Source organism: Aythya marila (assembly GCF_965140915.1).
Source record: "Aythya marila genome assembly, chromosome: 5".
Lineage (NCBI taxonomy): Eukaryota > Metazoa > Chordata > Aves > Anseriformes > Anatidae > Aythya > Aythya marila.
Genome location: NC_139046.1, coordinates 52,926,244 through 52,943,881, shown reverse-complemented (window position 1 = coordinate 52,943,881; position 17,638 = coordinate 52,926,244). Strand labels below are relative to the sequence as shown.

Below are 17,638 nucleotides of genomic sequence, written 5' to 3'. Positions count from 1 at the left end.
ACCACAGCTCGTACAATCGCCACACTTCTTTCCCTCTTGAAGTGGCACCTCAGGCCGTTAAAAGAACACAAGTCTCACAGCCACCAACAAATTTCAACCTGAGAAAACTGTACATATTTTGTATTTTTTATTACATTCAATTTCATTACATTTATTCCCTTAACAGATATGCAAGGAAAGTCACCACATCCTTTGCTTTCTGGATGCTAGGGATCTGCAGTAGCATCACTGCAGTGTTTCTCTGATCCTTGGCATTTCACTACATCGCCCCACCCCTGCCCCAAACTACCTCATGCTTTATGCTTAGATCAAACACCAACACTGGACACACACATACATCCTGTAAAGACCTTTCTATGGATGAACGACAGACACAGCAATGGCCCTGCAGTCAGGCACAAGCACGCAGCATAAGGAAAGCACTGGACACATGATAGCATGCTCAAAGTAGAGGATGATATCCGAAGAGGAGCTATACCCAAGTTCATGGCACCTTGGCTTTTCTTATGCTCCTTTCACATCTGTGTTTAATTTTCTGACCCTTGGAGTGAGCTGGCACCTGGGAGCCGCTTTGGCTGAGCCTCGGAATAGATCAGGAAGCCTGTGAAGGTGATGTACTTGCCATGGTTGCTGTAGGCACCGTAGCCATCATGCTGATGGCTGTAAAGCCAGACGGTGTCCCCGTATTGCAGAGGCAGCATGATACTCTGGCTCTGCATCTCCCGCCTCTTGGAGTGGTTGTCATCGTAGATCATGGCCTGCACCTCATTGTGGTTCTTCATAAGTTTCACTGACATGGTCTTAAAGGGCATTTTGCCAATGGTGAAGGAGAAATAGTATGCACCAGGTATGCGGCATGAGAAGATGCCAGTGGAGGAATTGAAATCTTTCCCAATATTCACAAACTCCGTGTCAAATGTGATTGGCTCATGCTGGGTTTGCTTGTCGTCTGTCCCCAGGAGACTTTGTGAGCGAGCAACAGAAAACGCAGAGCGAGGATCTTGCTCCCTCTTCGGCTGATCAGACAACACGTGTCGCTGGGAAGCTTCATTCTGCTCTCCTGGAAGCTGCTGAATATTGTGACGGGGAGGCCCCAGCTCTTGAGAGCTAAGAGCATTTTGGAAGAAGGCAGAAGTGTCCGGATAGATTAGGTAGCCATTGAAAGTTGTATAGGGGCCCACGTTGCTGTAAAGAGCGTACTTGGGGTCTCCGTGTAAACGCAGCCAGACTGTGTCACCATAGTCAAGCTGCAGCATGGCACTCTGGCTGGCTACCTTCCGTTCCTTGCGGTGATGTTCATCATACACAATCACTTGCACCTCATTCTTGTTTCTCATCAGCATGACAGACAAGTTTTTCTTTGGGTATTTCCCAACTGTGAAGGAGAAGTAGTAGGCTCCAGGGATCCGACACCGGAACAACCCCGTCTTGGGATCAAAGTCATTGCCAATGTTCACATACACTTTGTCAAAGGTAATGACCATCTCAGAGCTCCCTTCCATGCTGCTGGTTCGGGCCACTGAGAAAGCAGAGCGAAATTCAGTATTGCTGTCTACTGGGAAGCCATCTGCGTGCATTAAAATCATGCACCAGAGGAAGCCAATCAGAATCTGAACCTTCAGAGTCATCATTGTATCTGAAAAGAAAAAGAAGCACATTTTAGCAGGAATCCCATTAATTTCTAGCTCATGCTCCGGCTGAGACCCAGACCTGAATCTTGCTAAAAAGACATCAAAGTCTAAGGAAAATATTGAGAAATTCTCACAGCATTCTCTGACCAGTGTATGGGACTGTATCTCAGTTCATATTCCAGAACCATTTTGATATTTTCCCAGTGACAGCTGGACCTTATTTCCCTGTACTTCTAGGAAGAAAAAACAATCTTCTTCTCTGAAAGCCTCGCTATCCTCTAGTTTGTCTGCAGAACACTGTGCTGCTCACACTGCAGAGGGATCTCAGAGCTTTCTGGGGCTTTGCCAGAGCTCTCTTTTGCAGTGGTTTTGTTCGTAAGACCAAGGATGAAACAAAGCCCTACACAGGCCTTGTATTATGTAACTGAGATCCAGCTGAAGGGCAGGGAGATGAGGACATATGCTCTCGAGATTCCCATGCAGATGTCATTGCCTGGCACTGCAGAAGCTGTTTCACAGGATGCAGAAACTGGAAGCCAAGTAAGTTGGTAGGCCCCATTACTCAGACAGACTTCACTGTGGAGCTGTGAGGAATGTAAAGAAACCAGAGGACGAAGGATTGTTTAGGGAGGAAGACAATGGAGAAAGTGAATGAAATGGGAAAAAAAAAAAGAAGGAAAATAAAAGATGATTAAAAGGCAAGTCTCGCTGAGAGTTCTCTCTGAGAGGGCACTGAAAACACCAGAAACAAGGAAACAACTCACTATGTAGAGAATAGACTGCAGAGAAAAAACTTCTCTGACCCTTAAAAAAGAGGGATAAGTTAGGAGCTAATGGGATTTTCTGCCTCTATTTTCTTTGATTTTTTTTTTGGATTGAGGCCAAAAATCATCTATTAGTGCTTTCAGGCTGAAAACAAAACTGCCAGTCATTCCAGTGAGAAGCTTCTCCCTCTGTCACGTCTCTGTGCTTATTAAAATATCATTCAGGCTGGGAAGCAACTGCCTGCTTTGCAGTCTGCCCCATCTGTCACCCCAGAACTGGTGCCTTGCCAGCCAGCAAACAATGAATTCACAGACTAGCAGAACAGGAGCAAAACACGCTACTCATTGCGGGAGGGGTGAAAGTAAATCCTGAATTAAAAATGATAAAGGGGTAAACATTTGAAAAAAAATGGGGGATGACAGTAATAGAAGTAAAGCAGATGGAATCCGCATAGACTGTGAGGAGGTAATGGGATCCCGAAGTGGCACGATGCGATACCTGCAATAACCAACCAACAAGAATTCAGTTTGACCCACAGTCCCTGCTCGCTCATACTTGAGAATAAAACTGAAATCTGAAATGCAGCTCTAATAGCTCTGAAGGCAGCAACAAATTAAATTCTCACCTAATTATCAAAAGGGACACACTAACAAAGACAAGAAGAAATATCCCTAATGTCCCAATTTTACATTAGATCACTCCTCACAAGCATCTCTGTATTCTCCTCCATGCCTCTGAACTCAGAACACTTTGCCCAGCTTTGACTGCTTTGACTCCTGAGCATGTCACACACCCTTGGGATCCCATGGGCTGCACCGATGCGTGTTGAGAGAGATGACTGATATATCGAGGTCACTCTGGATGTTCATGGAGATGAAAGGAGATCCCTGGTGACTGGAGAAAGGCAAATGTTGCACCCATCTTCACAAAGGGCAAGAAAGATAACGTGAGGAACTACAAGCTGGTTGGACAGTTAGCCCCTGACTTTGCTTCCTGGGAAGATCATGGAGCACATCTTCTTGGAACACAGTGCTGGGAAGACAAAGAAGGACATGACTGGGAATGTTCAGCTCGGATTGATTAAAGGTCGATCATGCCTAACCACACTGCCTGCCTTCTGAGATAAAACGACTAACCTTACCCATGGCACTTACAAGGAACTAACCAGCTGTCTGTCTCTCATCCAGCAAATTAATTTAAGAAAGCATTTTGAATGTAACTATTAAGCCATAGCTAATTGCCATGTATCTGCTTCCATGCTGTCTTTATTTTTCCTCACTTCGCCTTTTAGTTTGTGAGCTCAGGGCGAAGACTCTCTCTCTTCCCATGTCTGTACTGCATTTGGCCACTGCTGCAGTTTAAACAATACTAATAGGCCCTAACATCTCACCAAGAACTAAATCCCGAACAGTCACACTGTGAGCTTAGCCTCTGGTTCTGCAGAATTATTTCTGCACAGTGCTACATCTAGCACGGCAGGATCATTGCAGCTTCCAGCTTAGTAAAACAGTCCCTAAAGGCAAACTTGTAAGGGCTATTAGATGTTTGTGATTCATACTCATCCGTTGTTATTCCAATTATCACCATGGTGTGGCCACACGGAGAAGCAGGCTGACTGTGACATTCCTGTGTGCTCTTGAGGCAAAAAATGACAGCGAAGTATTAAGAATGCATTTTTTTAGCCACACTGTATAGGAGTTGGGGAATATATTACAGGCAGGACACTGCTGGCCAAACAATCTCAAAAAGACAAAACTGTTTAATAAACTCTACGGTGAGTCTGACCTTGTGTTTCTTCATATAACCCCTATCCTTGTTTCCGTCCCAAAGCTAATTTCACTGTAATACGGTCGCTTTGCAAAGGCTGGATCTCTCAGTTACAGTCGCAAAGACTCCCTGCTGCTGCAGAGTCCCTTGTTTATCAGCTCTTCCCAGTAACGTGCCGGCAAGTCATTTAAATAAGGCAGTTAATTATGCCGTGTTTCCATTAGCAAATTGTTTCCTTGACAGCTCCCACTCACCACTTTCAGGACTATTTAAGTTCTTTATCTATTTAAATAAATTAGAAAGTATCTAATAACTGCCTCTCACTAAACCAATCTAAGAATCACTTGCCAATCATTAGGAAGACTCAGCTAACTACAGGGCTGCCATAAACAGAGGCAACTCACAGCTCCTGGACTTCAGAATTAGCCTGGAAAGTCTGCAAGATGAAGCTTCTGAAATGCTCCACTGCTGCCCCAGCAAAGGCACAAGTCCTTGGGCAAAGGTGCTCAAACCTTTTCCTGTGATAGCTTTGAAGGGAACAGAGAGCATCAGGATGTGATGACCATGGGCTCTGTGGTGTCAGCCTTGAGTTCTTGCTGTGGCATAAGTTTGGAAACTGCAGGGTGAGAGGAGAGACCCAGGCCAGAGGCGGAAAGTGGGCCTTCAGCATGGGTCACACGAGTCATACACAGCAGCTGTGTGACCCTCATTCCGTTTATGGATGGAGCAGGGTACTTTGCTACCCTACCATTCCTTATTATGGCGCCCCTGTGGTGTTAGCGCAGAGGTATACGATGAAGCCAAGCAGATCCAAGGCATAAACACGGAGTGCTAGCGCCTTTACACCCTATTAGCCCCCTATTAGGGGGGCAGCAGCCTACAGGGAAGAAGCCAAGAAACTAATTTTGGAAGAGGAGGCACAAAAAACGTGATGGAGCTCACCAGTTCTCAAAGGCACTGACATTACGTCAATGACCTGAAAAGACTGGACCAAAATGGTAGTGACTCACATAGCAGGCCAGGAATTGCAAACCCCTTTTTTGGAAAGAAAATGACAGAATTCACCATGTGCATGACCCAGGAAACTTTAATACCTTTGTGCTCACTGGAGGTGATTTTTCTGTCCTGAAACAGAATCAATCCACCGGTGGAAAGACAATTAACTTTATTCTTCTATTGAAATCCATGGATTTTAGTAAAGGACTTTCAATAATAGAAAGGTCACCCCATTTCTAGTCTTGTAGGTCAGATCTTCTTGTAAAACTCAAGAGGGTTTTCTTTTTATTCCAAAATATTAACGAGCCAAATTCCCTAGTCCTACCTTTGGCAAGAGTCCTTTAATTTTCTAAGATCATAAGATCACTGAAAAATGACATAAGAAACCAAAGTGAAGCAATGCAGCTGGATTCACCATTAGTAAAAGTTTGCAAAATCACGTAAGCTACAAGAGCAAAGCCCTGTTCTTCCAAGCTCTTGCTCTAATATTTAAGGACAGCTGCAAATGTTTCAATTATTTGAGTCAGTGAAAGCCTGCGTAACGAACAGCTTTCTTGGACTATGGTTAGCAGATTTTTTTTCCCCAGATACCACATACTGTCTGCTCCGCTCATTGGATACAGATTAAGAGCATCACTTCTCCCAATATCAAGGAGAAATTTATTGTAGCAGATCCTCAAAAGGAAAGTCAGTATAAAGAGGGCTGTGTAACAAAATGAGGGACTCACTTACGACTTTGACCTTTCTCTGCTTTTGATGAATGCATGTTTTTGAACTCTGCATCAATCCAGAGAGGTGAATCACTGTCTGAAGCATTTGGGATGCTTCTTGGAAATTATAAGCCACACTTAGAATCACAGAACCGTATGGCAATAATACAGAAAGTACTTCATTTTAAATGTTTCCTTCAGTCAAGAGAGTCTGTCAGCATAATAAACCAGCTTCTGTATACCCCAAGATCTGTGGAGAGACAAAAATTCTTTTGAAATTCCTCAGCTCTGCCCATACTCAGGAAAAGGAAATGGAGAGACTGTATTTTGGCAGAAGCTTCTACTGTTAGCCTGCGCTTCAGAATATTAATTAAACCTTCTATATTTCAACTGAAATTCTAACAACTCTGCTTAAGCTAAAATGATGATATATAAAATGATGTATATGCACTGATCAAAACAGAAACATGATAGTTTTGATATTAACCTTTTTTATTCCTGGAATAGCATTCAGCGAAATTTGTTATCCACATCTGCTGTGCCAGGGTGACACACCATGTCATCCATTTTGACTATTATGTATATGTATAAGTGTATTAATTTAGAAAGGCAAAGTGGTCTTTTAGTAGAGAAGGCTGAATAAACTCTAGGTGGGAGCCAGCAATTATTCTAGCAGACTAAAATGTAATACACATTTTTACATATTTTTTTAAATGAACAAATTACAAAAATCCAACCTTCCACTGCATACACAATCTTCAAGCAAACAAGACCAAAAAAACGTAAAGCAAAGAAACATACTGTAACACTGATCTGAAGTGGAAAAACAACAGAAAATATTGCTAGAATATTTGAGTTCAAACTACGGTGCATAAAATGTGTTGAATTCTATGAAGTTGTCCCGCACTTGCAGTTAAACAGACTTACTAAACAGTCATTGAAATCACACCAGCAGCAAGTAGTAAAAAAAAAACAAGCTACTGCTGGGAATGAGCTCAGAGATAAATGGTTTATGCGAAAGCATAGGCCAGAGGAGCCTGAAAACTGCAGCCTCAGAAAGCCAGAAGTCTCTGTTGCTGTCCAATGTTTATTTAACATTGCTACCTTTAGACATAAAACACTGAGACCATTTCAATGGCAGGATTTTTTTCATGGATCCAGTTACACCTGTTGCAATGCCAAGGTTAAACCACCTCCTTTCATGCCCCAAGCCTTATTTCCTATTTTCCTGGATTGCGTGTGCATTTCTTTCTACGGTGTGCACAAGAGATGCTGAGCCTGTGGAACACGGCTTTGCTGAGGCGTCCTGTTTCTTCGAGAGCAGCCAGGTTGCTGCCTCAGAAGGCAGATCACACTAGCATAAATGATTAGCTGAGACAGGTTTGCCTGGAATACCAGGAGCATTTACAGAATGTAACTCACTTTGACAGCATCTACCATAAGGATCTCAGAGGGGCTTTGTGATGATTTTACATTAAACTTCTTATCTTGCTTAAATTATGATATTCAAATCACAGTAGTCTGCAAAGAAGCTGGGAGCCTGCTAAACTGCACATTGCTAGACTCTGTAAAAGAGCTTTTAAAAGACACTTACAATCTACAGGCCATAGGATGGGGAACATGGGTAAGAAAAAGCCAATGCAGCACACCATTTCTCACTTTTACTACACTATTATAAGGTCAAACCAAACCAACCAAACAAAACTAACAAAAACAAAAACAACCTCCCCCTGCAGGATTAAAGATGCTAAAATGAGTCGGTCAGTAGGACAGTTCCATTTTGTCATCTGACCAGCTGGACTCAACAGGCACAATTCCAGTAGTGATAAAAGAGAATGTGAAGAAGGCGATGGTTGCACAGAGGTTCTCCTAAGAGGCAACAAGGGAGAAAGTTTACACGTGTTTGTGTAAGTTTCTGGATTGGAGACAAAAACTGAGAACCTAAGGAAGATGCAGATTAGCTCAGTATCACAGGTTACTCGTCATTTTTCCTTTTCAATAGGAGTTTAAGTAGGAAAAGAATTTTATGATTTTTTTCCCCCAAGAACTGATGCAGCATGAGGACTTTAAAGGGTTGACAAAGAATGAAAAGGTGATTTAGACAGCCTCACTGAACAAAAGTTTGCTTGTAGGTCAGACAGATAGCTGGCCTAAGCTGTCTTCCTTATCCTGTTCTTAGCTCAGGATAGTTCCCACTCCTTCTATTAAGTAATGAAAGTCTAAGAATAGTTCAAAGGCACAGGCATAGGTAATTGTTGATTATTCTTAGTCACACTTTCCTCTACACATCTAAGTAGCAGTTTCCTTCAATACAGCTGAAGGAATATTTTCACCCTCCAAGCATGCAGACCAGAACAGGAGGTTCCTAATTTCTTCTCAGAGTTGATGCCCCATTTGTCGGTTTTCCTTAAATCCTTAATTATAACAAATGTTTAGAGAAAGTAAGGAAAATTTCATTAGGATTTGAGTAACTGTTCCAGTTAAACACAGGCTGTACTTGTTTTCCTTCCTGTTCCATACTGCTACTTTCATTCACATGCCCAGTCATCCAGCAGATCAGTCAGGCACAGCACGATCAGCTGGGGAAAATCTTGCAGTGATCCTTTCATGTTCTCATTTCTCCTCATTATGAATGAAAGCAACTGTTAATAGGAGGTATATCTGTTCTGGATCTAACAGGTGGAACCTGCTGCTCATGAAAGTGCACTAAGCAGGAAAGTCATTTATTTATTGCTGTCTGTACATTACAGGAGTCAAAAGTTCAGTTGTGCCAGTCTTCCTGTTGAAGACTGTTGTACATGAGATCATGGAGATATCATAATGAGATGTTGGAACCTGTGGTGTAATCTCAAAGTTTGTTCTCTGTCATCTCTGTAACAGCTTTATGTCCTCGATTTACTTTCTGCAAGTCTGTGCTCTTGTACTTTGTATCAGAAAAGATACGATTTTAATACAACTAACTGCTACGTAAGGTTCTATGGAAAAGAGAACAAGTTTTAGATTTTTCTTGTCTGTTTTCTTCTCTATCTCCATAAGCATACCTTCTCTTTCTCTCTCTTGCTTGAGTGGGCACACGATTCTCATCTTTCCTGGAACTCTGTGCCTGCAGTAGCTGATTCCAACCAATTCCCCACTCACTGGAATGCTGCCCTCTGGTCACAGCTCTACAACCTGCCACATTATCCACGTGGGTAAAAGCAAGAGGGGATGTGCTGGTTCTTGCTGGTGGATGTTTGTTGCATCACAAGTTACGATGTGCTTGTGGAGTCCAATAATCATCCCCTAAGGAAATTAATGGATAGCTGAGCAGCAGCTGGGATTACTTGCAAAGACAACAAAATGCATTTTGGTATCCTAGTCATGTTGGAACTCATTGACTGCTAACAGTTTATTTAGCAATGCAACAAAAGATGTTCACAAGCTGGGTAACTCTGGTCTCTCTCTTGATTACCTGCAGTTAAGAGAAAACTTTCAGAATCAATGAGGTTTAGTTTCTTTTGCTTGATAGAGCAACTTGTAACACTATGTTTCACCAATAAAAACGTAACTGCTTTTGTCTTTTTATCCATCAAAGGCTGAACTACAGCATACATTGAAAAATATCTTGTGCTATTAACTAGTATGTTCCAACAGCAGGCTTCACAAATCCACCTGAAAAAAAAATCTACACACGGGTATTTGCCTACAAGAGTGCTGCTTTCCCTGAGGTTTTTTTTTCTTCTTCTTCTTCTTGTCTTGACAGGTAAGGCAGGAAAGCATGCTGTCTTTTAACATCTGCCATCACACTCAGCCAAAAAATCACCTTCATTTCTTTTCATGTCCTGCTGTTTTATTACTGTGAAGATACTCAGGGAACACTGCGAATTGCACTGCAGTGCTGCTCTTTGCTGCCAACATGCTGCAACATCTCAATTTGGAAAATCACTGAGCTATGGTTTACTGAAGAAGGTGATCAAAGGCATTAAGATCTGCGTATCTCCATGAGAATTACTTCCATCTCTGCTCTGGCACACCTTCCTTTCTGCTAGGACAGGACATAGGCCTGAGCTGGAGAATAGGGAAGAAACAACCATGATGTACTCAGCACCAATGCAGAGCCCAGTATTACTCCAGGATGAAAATCCTGCTCTGCCAATGAAGTCCTGCAGTCCACATAATGCACCTTAGTATTTGTTGCTTGACATGAATCAGGCTTATCAAATTCTAGGTCTGGTAGCATTCTTTCTTTTATGTCCACAGACACACAGAAAAAAGTAGCAAAGCAAGTTAGGAAAGTTAGTCATGTTTGTTCACGGTGACCCTTCACAATCTGCAATGTGCAGTTCCTCACTTCCAGTGGTCTTTCCCAACAAATCTCTTGCAATGACAGCTCTCTGTGGAAAGCCTATAGATAGCTGGAACCTGAGCCCTATCAGTTTTTTTATCCATTTTACAAAAAGCTTGGGAGGCTATAGCTGGTGCAAATAAGACAACCAGGGCTGTGAATTCATCCCTGATATCTTCAGGAAAACACATGTTGTTGCTTCCACTTTTAAAACTCTGAGCGCATTTCTATCCAGAGATTTAACCAGTTTGTCATCTTCTTTAACAAGAAGCTATGAATTTCCCCCATTAAACCCTGTACAATTCAAGTTTTCACAAATGTGTTTCTGAAATTGGATTTTTCTGTGAACATATGACACAGAAGTGCTGCTGGCCACAAGGCAGAGTGTACTGTCTTGGATGGAAGAACAGAGAGAAGCATTTTCAGAGCAATATCCTTACATAATTTCACACCCATAATTTTACAAAGCTTTCCCATACCTGCTTTCTGTCTTTGCATTGTTTCCAGTATTTAAAAAGGGCCCATTCCCTCTTAATGGCAGTAGAAATGTTTATGTGGCTGTTTCTGTAAAAGTCCATCTGCACTGGGAAGCTGCTGGTAAAAGGCTTTGGCATTACCATCAAAAAGCGCTGCTGGACTCTGCTTTTCACTCATCAGTTCCTCATTCACACAGAGAAAGCGCTCAGAGCCTGTCAAATGTTCACAGATTCCAGTCTCATCTGCGTGACCAGACAGCTTCTTCTTAGGCAAAATTGCCCTTGCCAGCTTGAAGCTGCTGCCTCTGATTTTCGCTTGTAGAAAAAGAATTTTGCTGAAATGTCTGCAGCAACACACTGGGAAGGATTTACCTTACTTTAAGACTGTAACTAGGCAAAATATAAGAGAAAAAAGATGAATTAATGTGAAGGGTATGGCTGCTCTGAACACTGCTACGCAGATGCTTTATTTAAAGCAGGCTTGGATCCTGTTATTTTGCATTAAACATGTGGTGCATGCTGAAGTGCCATTTGCAATAGCCTACACAATTTCTTCACAAGCACACTGGGAAATTTCAGCCATGCGGCCTGTAAGCAAATGTTCATATTCAGTGCTTATTTCAAGCCAGTGCTCCTTCTAGTCAAATTCTTTCAGTTTCCTGTCTTCCTTCTAGCTGCTTCTGTCCCAAACTCTCCCTTTTCATGACAATTATCAACAGCTTCCAACAGCGGATTACCCCCTTCAGCATGTCCAGTCGTATTCTGCCCAGCCTCTCAGATTTCCTCCCAGCTTTCACAGAGAACAAACCTTCCACATTGTTGCCTCCTCCTACTAGTTAAACCAAGATTTTTTACATTAGCCATCCCTTGCTTCATTTCCTTTCAGAACCACGTTGTTTCAAAGCTGAACCTGCTTTAGCATCAGGTCAATGTAAGCCTTCTTTTGGACGCCCCGTCTGTCTCCCAGATAAGGACTGGGTTGGGAAATCAGTTTTACTCATATGAAAAGTAAAGAAAGCAAAGGGAAGGGTGGAGGAAGGATCATATAAACTCAGGCAAAGCAATAGGAGCTAGCATGAATGTCAGTCCTTGGGTGGAGGGGGTGCGAATTTACCTGGAAATATCTGGGGCACCAAGTGACCAGCTTTCTGAGTAAATCAATAGTTTTCCCAAAGTTTTCAAGTGGCAATGAAAGATGGAGGGAGACGGGCAATAGAATGTCATAGTTTGTGCATGCGTGGCCCAAAATAAATCAAAACATGAAGATTTCTAACAATTCATGGGTAATTCCAGTGTAAGAGTGTTTAAACTACATCAGATTCTAATGCTAACATGCTACAGTTCACTGAGCAACAGCTCCGTGAAAATAGCTTTCTAAAAAGCCCAGCTTAATTCTTCATTTTTGCCTTGTCCTGTTCATTCAGCACAGATTCTTTCCAGCACTGCTTTGCAGCCTTTCAGTCCCAGGGTACCTGTTTTTGTAGAAAGGATTCCCTATTGCCTGGTTGGTCTAAAAATTTCTTCCACTCCTCCCAGTATGGCTTTAATTCCTCAGAGCTTTTCTTTTTGTCTGAGTGGAGACGTGTAAGGAAAGGAAAAATCCTTCTCCCCTTAGAGGTTTAAAAAATTCTTTGGACTCAAAACAAGTTCTGTTCAGGATCTTATGTGCAGCTCCTCACTACAGTACCCAAAAGAGATGATCATTGCTCTCTTATTTCTTTCTACCTGTCTGCTCACAGATTCAGTATTTTTCATCGTGCACGGGGGACCATCTGTTCCATTTATATTAAACAATATATGTTAAACCATGAGTACTACAGGACCTAGATTTTCTCTCCCCGGAGAAATGTCTAAAAAGATCACCTGCAGAACTAAGCTTTATTTTATTTCATTTTATCTCTAAAAAAAACCCAAGCACTTTGGACTATGGTCTTTCATTCAAGGAGTATAATATTAGAAGAGCTTTTATTTTCAGTTCAGATCATTTTGGTAACTGCTTATCCTCATTGGTTTTTCTTCTTCCATATCATTGTTTTCAGCATTCACAGACTTAGTTAAGCATCTGTTTCAGTGAAATCAGAATGCCCTGTTCCCTATGCCTTCTCCAAAAAGAGCTTTTTTTAACCATCGTCTAGTAAACTCTTTAAATTCTTACTTTTCTTTCAGGCTCTTTTCAGAAAGAGCTGCACCATATTCCAGGGGCTGCGCTACCCTTGGGTATTATACACACCTTAGTACAGGACAGCTAGACAACTAATTTTTATTTCATTTACATTAAAAGAGCATGTTGCCTTCATAAAATGTTAGAAAAGGTCTCAAAGCGAACTGAAGAAGTCATATAGTGCAAATAACTTTCCCAAGATAGGATCTAGCCTAATTTCATTCTACAGAGATAATTATCTAACTTGTTCTTAAAATGATGGAACAACCTCCCCGGACCAAATATTCAGCAGTTTTTTTATCCTTGGTCCTAAAAAATTATTCTTACAGTCTAGAACAATCTTTCTGCTATTTCTTGCTTTCTATTCAACCCACCACAGGCCCAAAGAGAAGATCATTCCCTCCTCTATTTTGTATCTGAAGTCTGTAGTATTCCCCTGACAGCTTGCTGGTCTTTGGGCTAAGTAATTTACATTTTTTCAAATCTTCTTTGTCAAAGCATGTCATGCTTTCCAGACCTCTGAAGAGTTCTGCTGCCCTTCTCTGGACTCTGTCCAGTTCAATCACACCTGTCTCAAAGTGTAATAATCAAAACTTCACAAAGCCTCCAAACTGCGCTATAAGCAATGCTGAACAGAGCAGGAGGATTGCTTCATACGTTCTCCAGGCTATATGTCTTTTATATATCCTACCAAGATGTTTGCCTTCTTTGGCAACAGCATGACATTGACTCATGTTCAGCTTGTGATCTGTCACAACACAGGTTCTTTTCTGCAGAGTTGCAGCCTAGTCATTTGCTTCTCTCTTGTGCTTATACAGTTGATTATTCCTGCCTTAGTGCAGCACCTTGCAGTTATCCCTACCAAATTTCATCCAGGTCTTTTTCTCCCCAGCCCTTCCAATTTGTTGGAATAAGTTTGAATTCTGATCTTTCCCACCAAAAACACTTCAAGTCTCACAGTTTCCTGTCCTTGGGAAATGTCATACACCCACTCTTTTTATTCGCATCCAGGAAACCTAAGAAAACACTGAACAGAAGCAGATCCAGGACCCACCAACACAGCTATCGTATCAGTTTTAAGCAGCTTGTGGCCTCTCTGAAGGATTTGTACAGACGAAAAGCACGCAGATTATGAGCTCTGTATCTTTTAATGTTATTTAAATAATATCTTCCTGTTTAGAAAATCTTTTTTACCCAATTTGTAGCCCCCTTTACTTGCTATGCTCTGTACCCCACCAAAGCAAATATCAAATGTACAGCCATGATCAAGAATTTCACTTTTTACTTTAAAACGAATTAAATCTCTCACTTATGCAACAACAAAAAAATCCTTTAATGTGTGAAATGAACCAAAGCCCATTCTGTCAGAATCTGCTGGAATACTGAAAGCATGAATAGGAAAGATGCAGCCATCTCTCTTTGCAGACTTAGGGATGTATTCAAAATGTCATCATTTATTGCATTCACTTTGAGGTACACTAGCAGCATGTGCTGCATTTTGGAAGGGATGCACTAAGACATCTGGTAGATTTTGATGGGCTAAACATTTTCTTTGCATCTGCCCTTGACCAAAGGACTACAAGTTCCTTCCTCAGAGCTCAACACCAGTCACAGCAGTCACAAACAGGCACATGATAGACAGTAAGCCATTGTGTACATGGGAATAAAGATGATCTGGTGTTCCTCCTGACAACAGTGGCTTGAATTTGTTATCTAGCTCCCATTCCAGGGATCACTTCCATGGTCTTCCCAGATTCTTTAACCCCATATGGACAGTTTTGCTGGCACTGTGTCTGAGTCTCTGACACAGCAGAAAATACACACAGAATAGATTAAACAGCTGTGGGGTGGAGAAGAAGAAATAAGACTTTATGAACCTGTACTGTTTCCCATTGGAGCCCTAGTAATCAACCAACAGCCTCAGGAGTAGTCTCTGACTGCTCTGCTCTGTGATCAGTTCCTGATTCTGACTGGGTTACAGCTGCTGGAAACCTCAGACCTTTGATTAGATGCAGCAGGAATTCCTCCTTTGTTCTCTAACCTGTCTTGAGGATGTATACATCTAGAGAGGCTTTACAGTAACAAGAAAGCACTCAGGAAGAAAAGTGATTGACGAGAGAGTCAGCAGCACAGCAGTTGCACATTATTGACTTACCTCGTTTGAACATCAGGCAAATTTCCTTTCCTGGCAAAAGTAAAGGTTTGGGAATGCTGAAATGAAGAATGAAGTCCTAATTTACCTGCACTTGGATATGCTGGGATCTGTACCAAATCTATGAGTGTCAATCAGGAATTAAGAACTGAAGCTTTACATCTCCTCTGGGTGAAAACTGGAGTCAGTCAGGCAGATTTTTTTGATAAAGTATGACAAACTGTCAAAATGCCAAGCCTTGATGTGTATTCCAAGACAGTACAAAGATGCTCACCCCTACAGACTAGTCAGTAAGCTGTAATTCTAATGCAAGTTGAACTTCATTCTCCTTAATTATGCACCTTTCGAGTAGAATGTACACTTCATACTTCGGGCAGTGGAAAAGAATAGGTGAATGGGAGAGTTCAAGGGTAAAACCGACAAAATCCTAACATCTGACTTCAGGTGTTGGTAACAAAGCCTTAGACTTCAGCATTTTTCAGACTAGTGTTTTTAAGCCAATTGCTCTAGCCTCATGCCTTAAGAGTCAATGTAGATATGAGCATCTCTTGAGAAGAGATGTTCCTCAGCTGAGAATATTATCTTCTCAGAGGTACTTTCCATCTTAGAAACCTACCATTACTATCAGATTAGTTTATTTCAATGCTCTCTGCCTACAACTAACCATAAGAAAGTGAAATTTTGGCAGAATGACAGTGATCACTTGGAAACTCAGTACACGCTCATTTTTGCATTCACACTAGCATCTTTTTCAACTGGTCCTCATACTATTGGGTGTTATGCACAGGAGGTTTGAACTATTATGGCTCTTTACACCTCAGGCATTTCTCTGTCTGTGTCCATCTGGATTAATGTCTGATGCACAGGTGAGAATTCCAACAACCAGAGATCAACAAACGGCTTTGCCGCTGTTTGGAAATATGTCTGCTATTAAAATGGAGAATATAAAAGCTGCTTAACTACAGTCAGAGTTATACTTAAGTAAGTATAGCTGCTGGCTTTTGTGGGTCTACCCAGCCTCCTGTATTTGGAAAATATGAATGGTTCTCAGTTTATCAATGAGTACTCTATGGAGAAGACAGCGCAATGGACAGCTGATCACACTAGTAAAACATAAATAACAACAAATAGGATTCCAAGTTTTGCCGCCAAATCTGTTTCCAATGTATTTCATGTCTGCACCTGTTTCTTCATCTGCAAAATAGCAACTGTCTACCACATTGACAAATTATCAGATTTAAACCAATACCATGTTGAAGCTGTAGGTTCTACATTTTGGAAACCAACTGTACTTTTGTGGCATTAATTCTTCCAGACAGAAAATACAAGACTCATTTTTAGAGGCTCATCCATTAACCGTTCAGTACTCTGCTCTCAGCTTTACCACAGCTTTTTAGAGGGGAACAGAAGGGATGTAAAGGGTAATATTGCTCTACTGTGAATCCTCACTCTTCCTTGACATGCATTTTGCTGCTATAAATTAACCCTTAAGAATGGCTACGTGAGCAAACAGCTGCTATGTGCCTTGACAGGATCACAGACTCAATGGCAAAGTATTTCAAAGTCTTGTTACACATCACCTCCCTGGAGAAGAGAAGCTGTAGAAGGTTGCAGTAGCATCAGAATGAATAATTGAAGCAAAGCTCATTCAGTATGTGCATAAACCGAAGGGTCACAACGCTGCCTGCTAGCCAGCTGGCAGTGCGGGAACTCACCGAGTGTCTGCGAGGTGCATCAGCTGGGGACGCTGACCCATTTCCCTAGGAGCTTCTGAGGAGCAGGTTAAGGAGACGGCAGTGCTTTTGCCAAGCACACAGAGAAGGACTGAGCTGGATGACCTGACACAATACTGCGTGTTCATAGAGTCACAGGGTGGGTTGGAAGGGACCTTAGAGATCACCCAAATCCTGCCCCATGCTGTGGGCAGGGACACCTCCCGCTGGAGCGGGTTGCTCCGAGCACCTTACAGAACCCGCAGCCTCGGGGGCTCGGCTCCCACAGGAGCCTAAAGCAGAGCCCCGTGCCAGCCTGCTGCTGCCTCCCACCCCACAAACCCTCCAGGACGCCCTTCCCCGTGGGAGGCTGACCAACCCGGGCTCCGAGCTGGGCCAAACCGTCCTGCCCTTGCCTCCTCACTCTCCACATTTCATAGCAGAAATGAGAAAAACAAACAAACAAAAAGACCCGCGGGCACCGGCCCCCGTCCCACCCCAGCCCCAGCCCCAGCCCCGTTCCTGTCAGGTTGCTCTCCGGGCTCCCCTACCTGCTGCCGCCCCGCGGCGGCGGTTGGCGGCCGTTGGCGGCCGTTGGCGGCGGTTGGCGGCCGTTGGGGCTCGGCGCGGGGCCGCGGCGCTGCCTGCGCACTGACAGCTCGGCAGCCGCGGGGAGGCGGCGGGGAGAGGAGAGGAGAGGAGAGGAGGGGGCTCGGGGCCCCGCGGCTGCGGCGCCGAATCGGGGACGGGAGGAGGAGGGCCCGGGGGCGGGCAGGGAAATGGCGGGGGGCGGCGGTACCTGCCCCGGGGAGAGGCGGCGGCAAACGGGGCCGGGGGCTCGAGCAGCAGCCTGCGGCAGCGCAGGGAGACAGGGAAGCGGCCGGGGAGGACAGGCTGGGGGCGAGGGCAGCCGTGTGGCACCGACCGGCCCCCTGTGTTACCGC

The 17,638-nt window shown here is 43.1% G+C and overlaps 1 protein-coding gene across 1 annotated transcript; it reads right to left on the bottom strand.

Moving 5' to 3' along the window:
- Window positions 1–527: 527 nt before the first annotated feature.
- Window positions 528–17,313, bottom strand: C1QTNF4 (C1q and TNF related 4; the record flags this gene model as incomplete). The annotated part of the gene is made up of 2 exons (XM_082762238.1): window positions 17,246–17,313; window positions 528–1,636 (listed from the first exon to the last, which is right to left on the bottom strand). The coding sequence occupies exon 2, from the start codon at window positions 1,629–1,631 to the stop codon at window positions 528–530; it is 1,104 nt and encodes a 367-aa protein (XP_082618364.1). The 5' UTR covers window positions 1,632–1,636; window positions 17,246–17,313.
- Window positions 17,314–17,638: the final 325 nt, after the last annotated feature.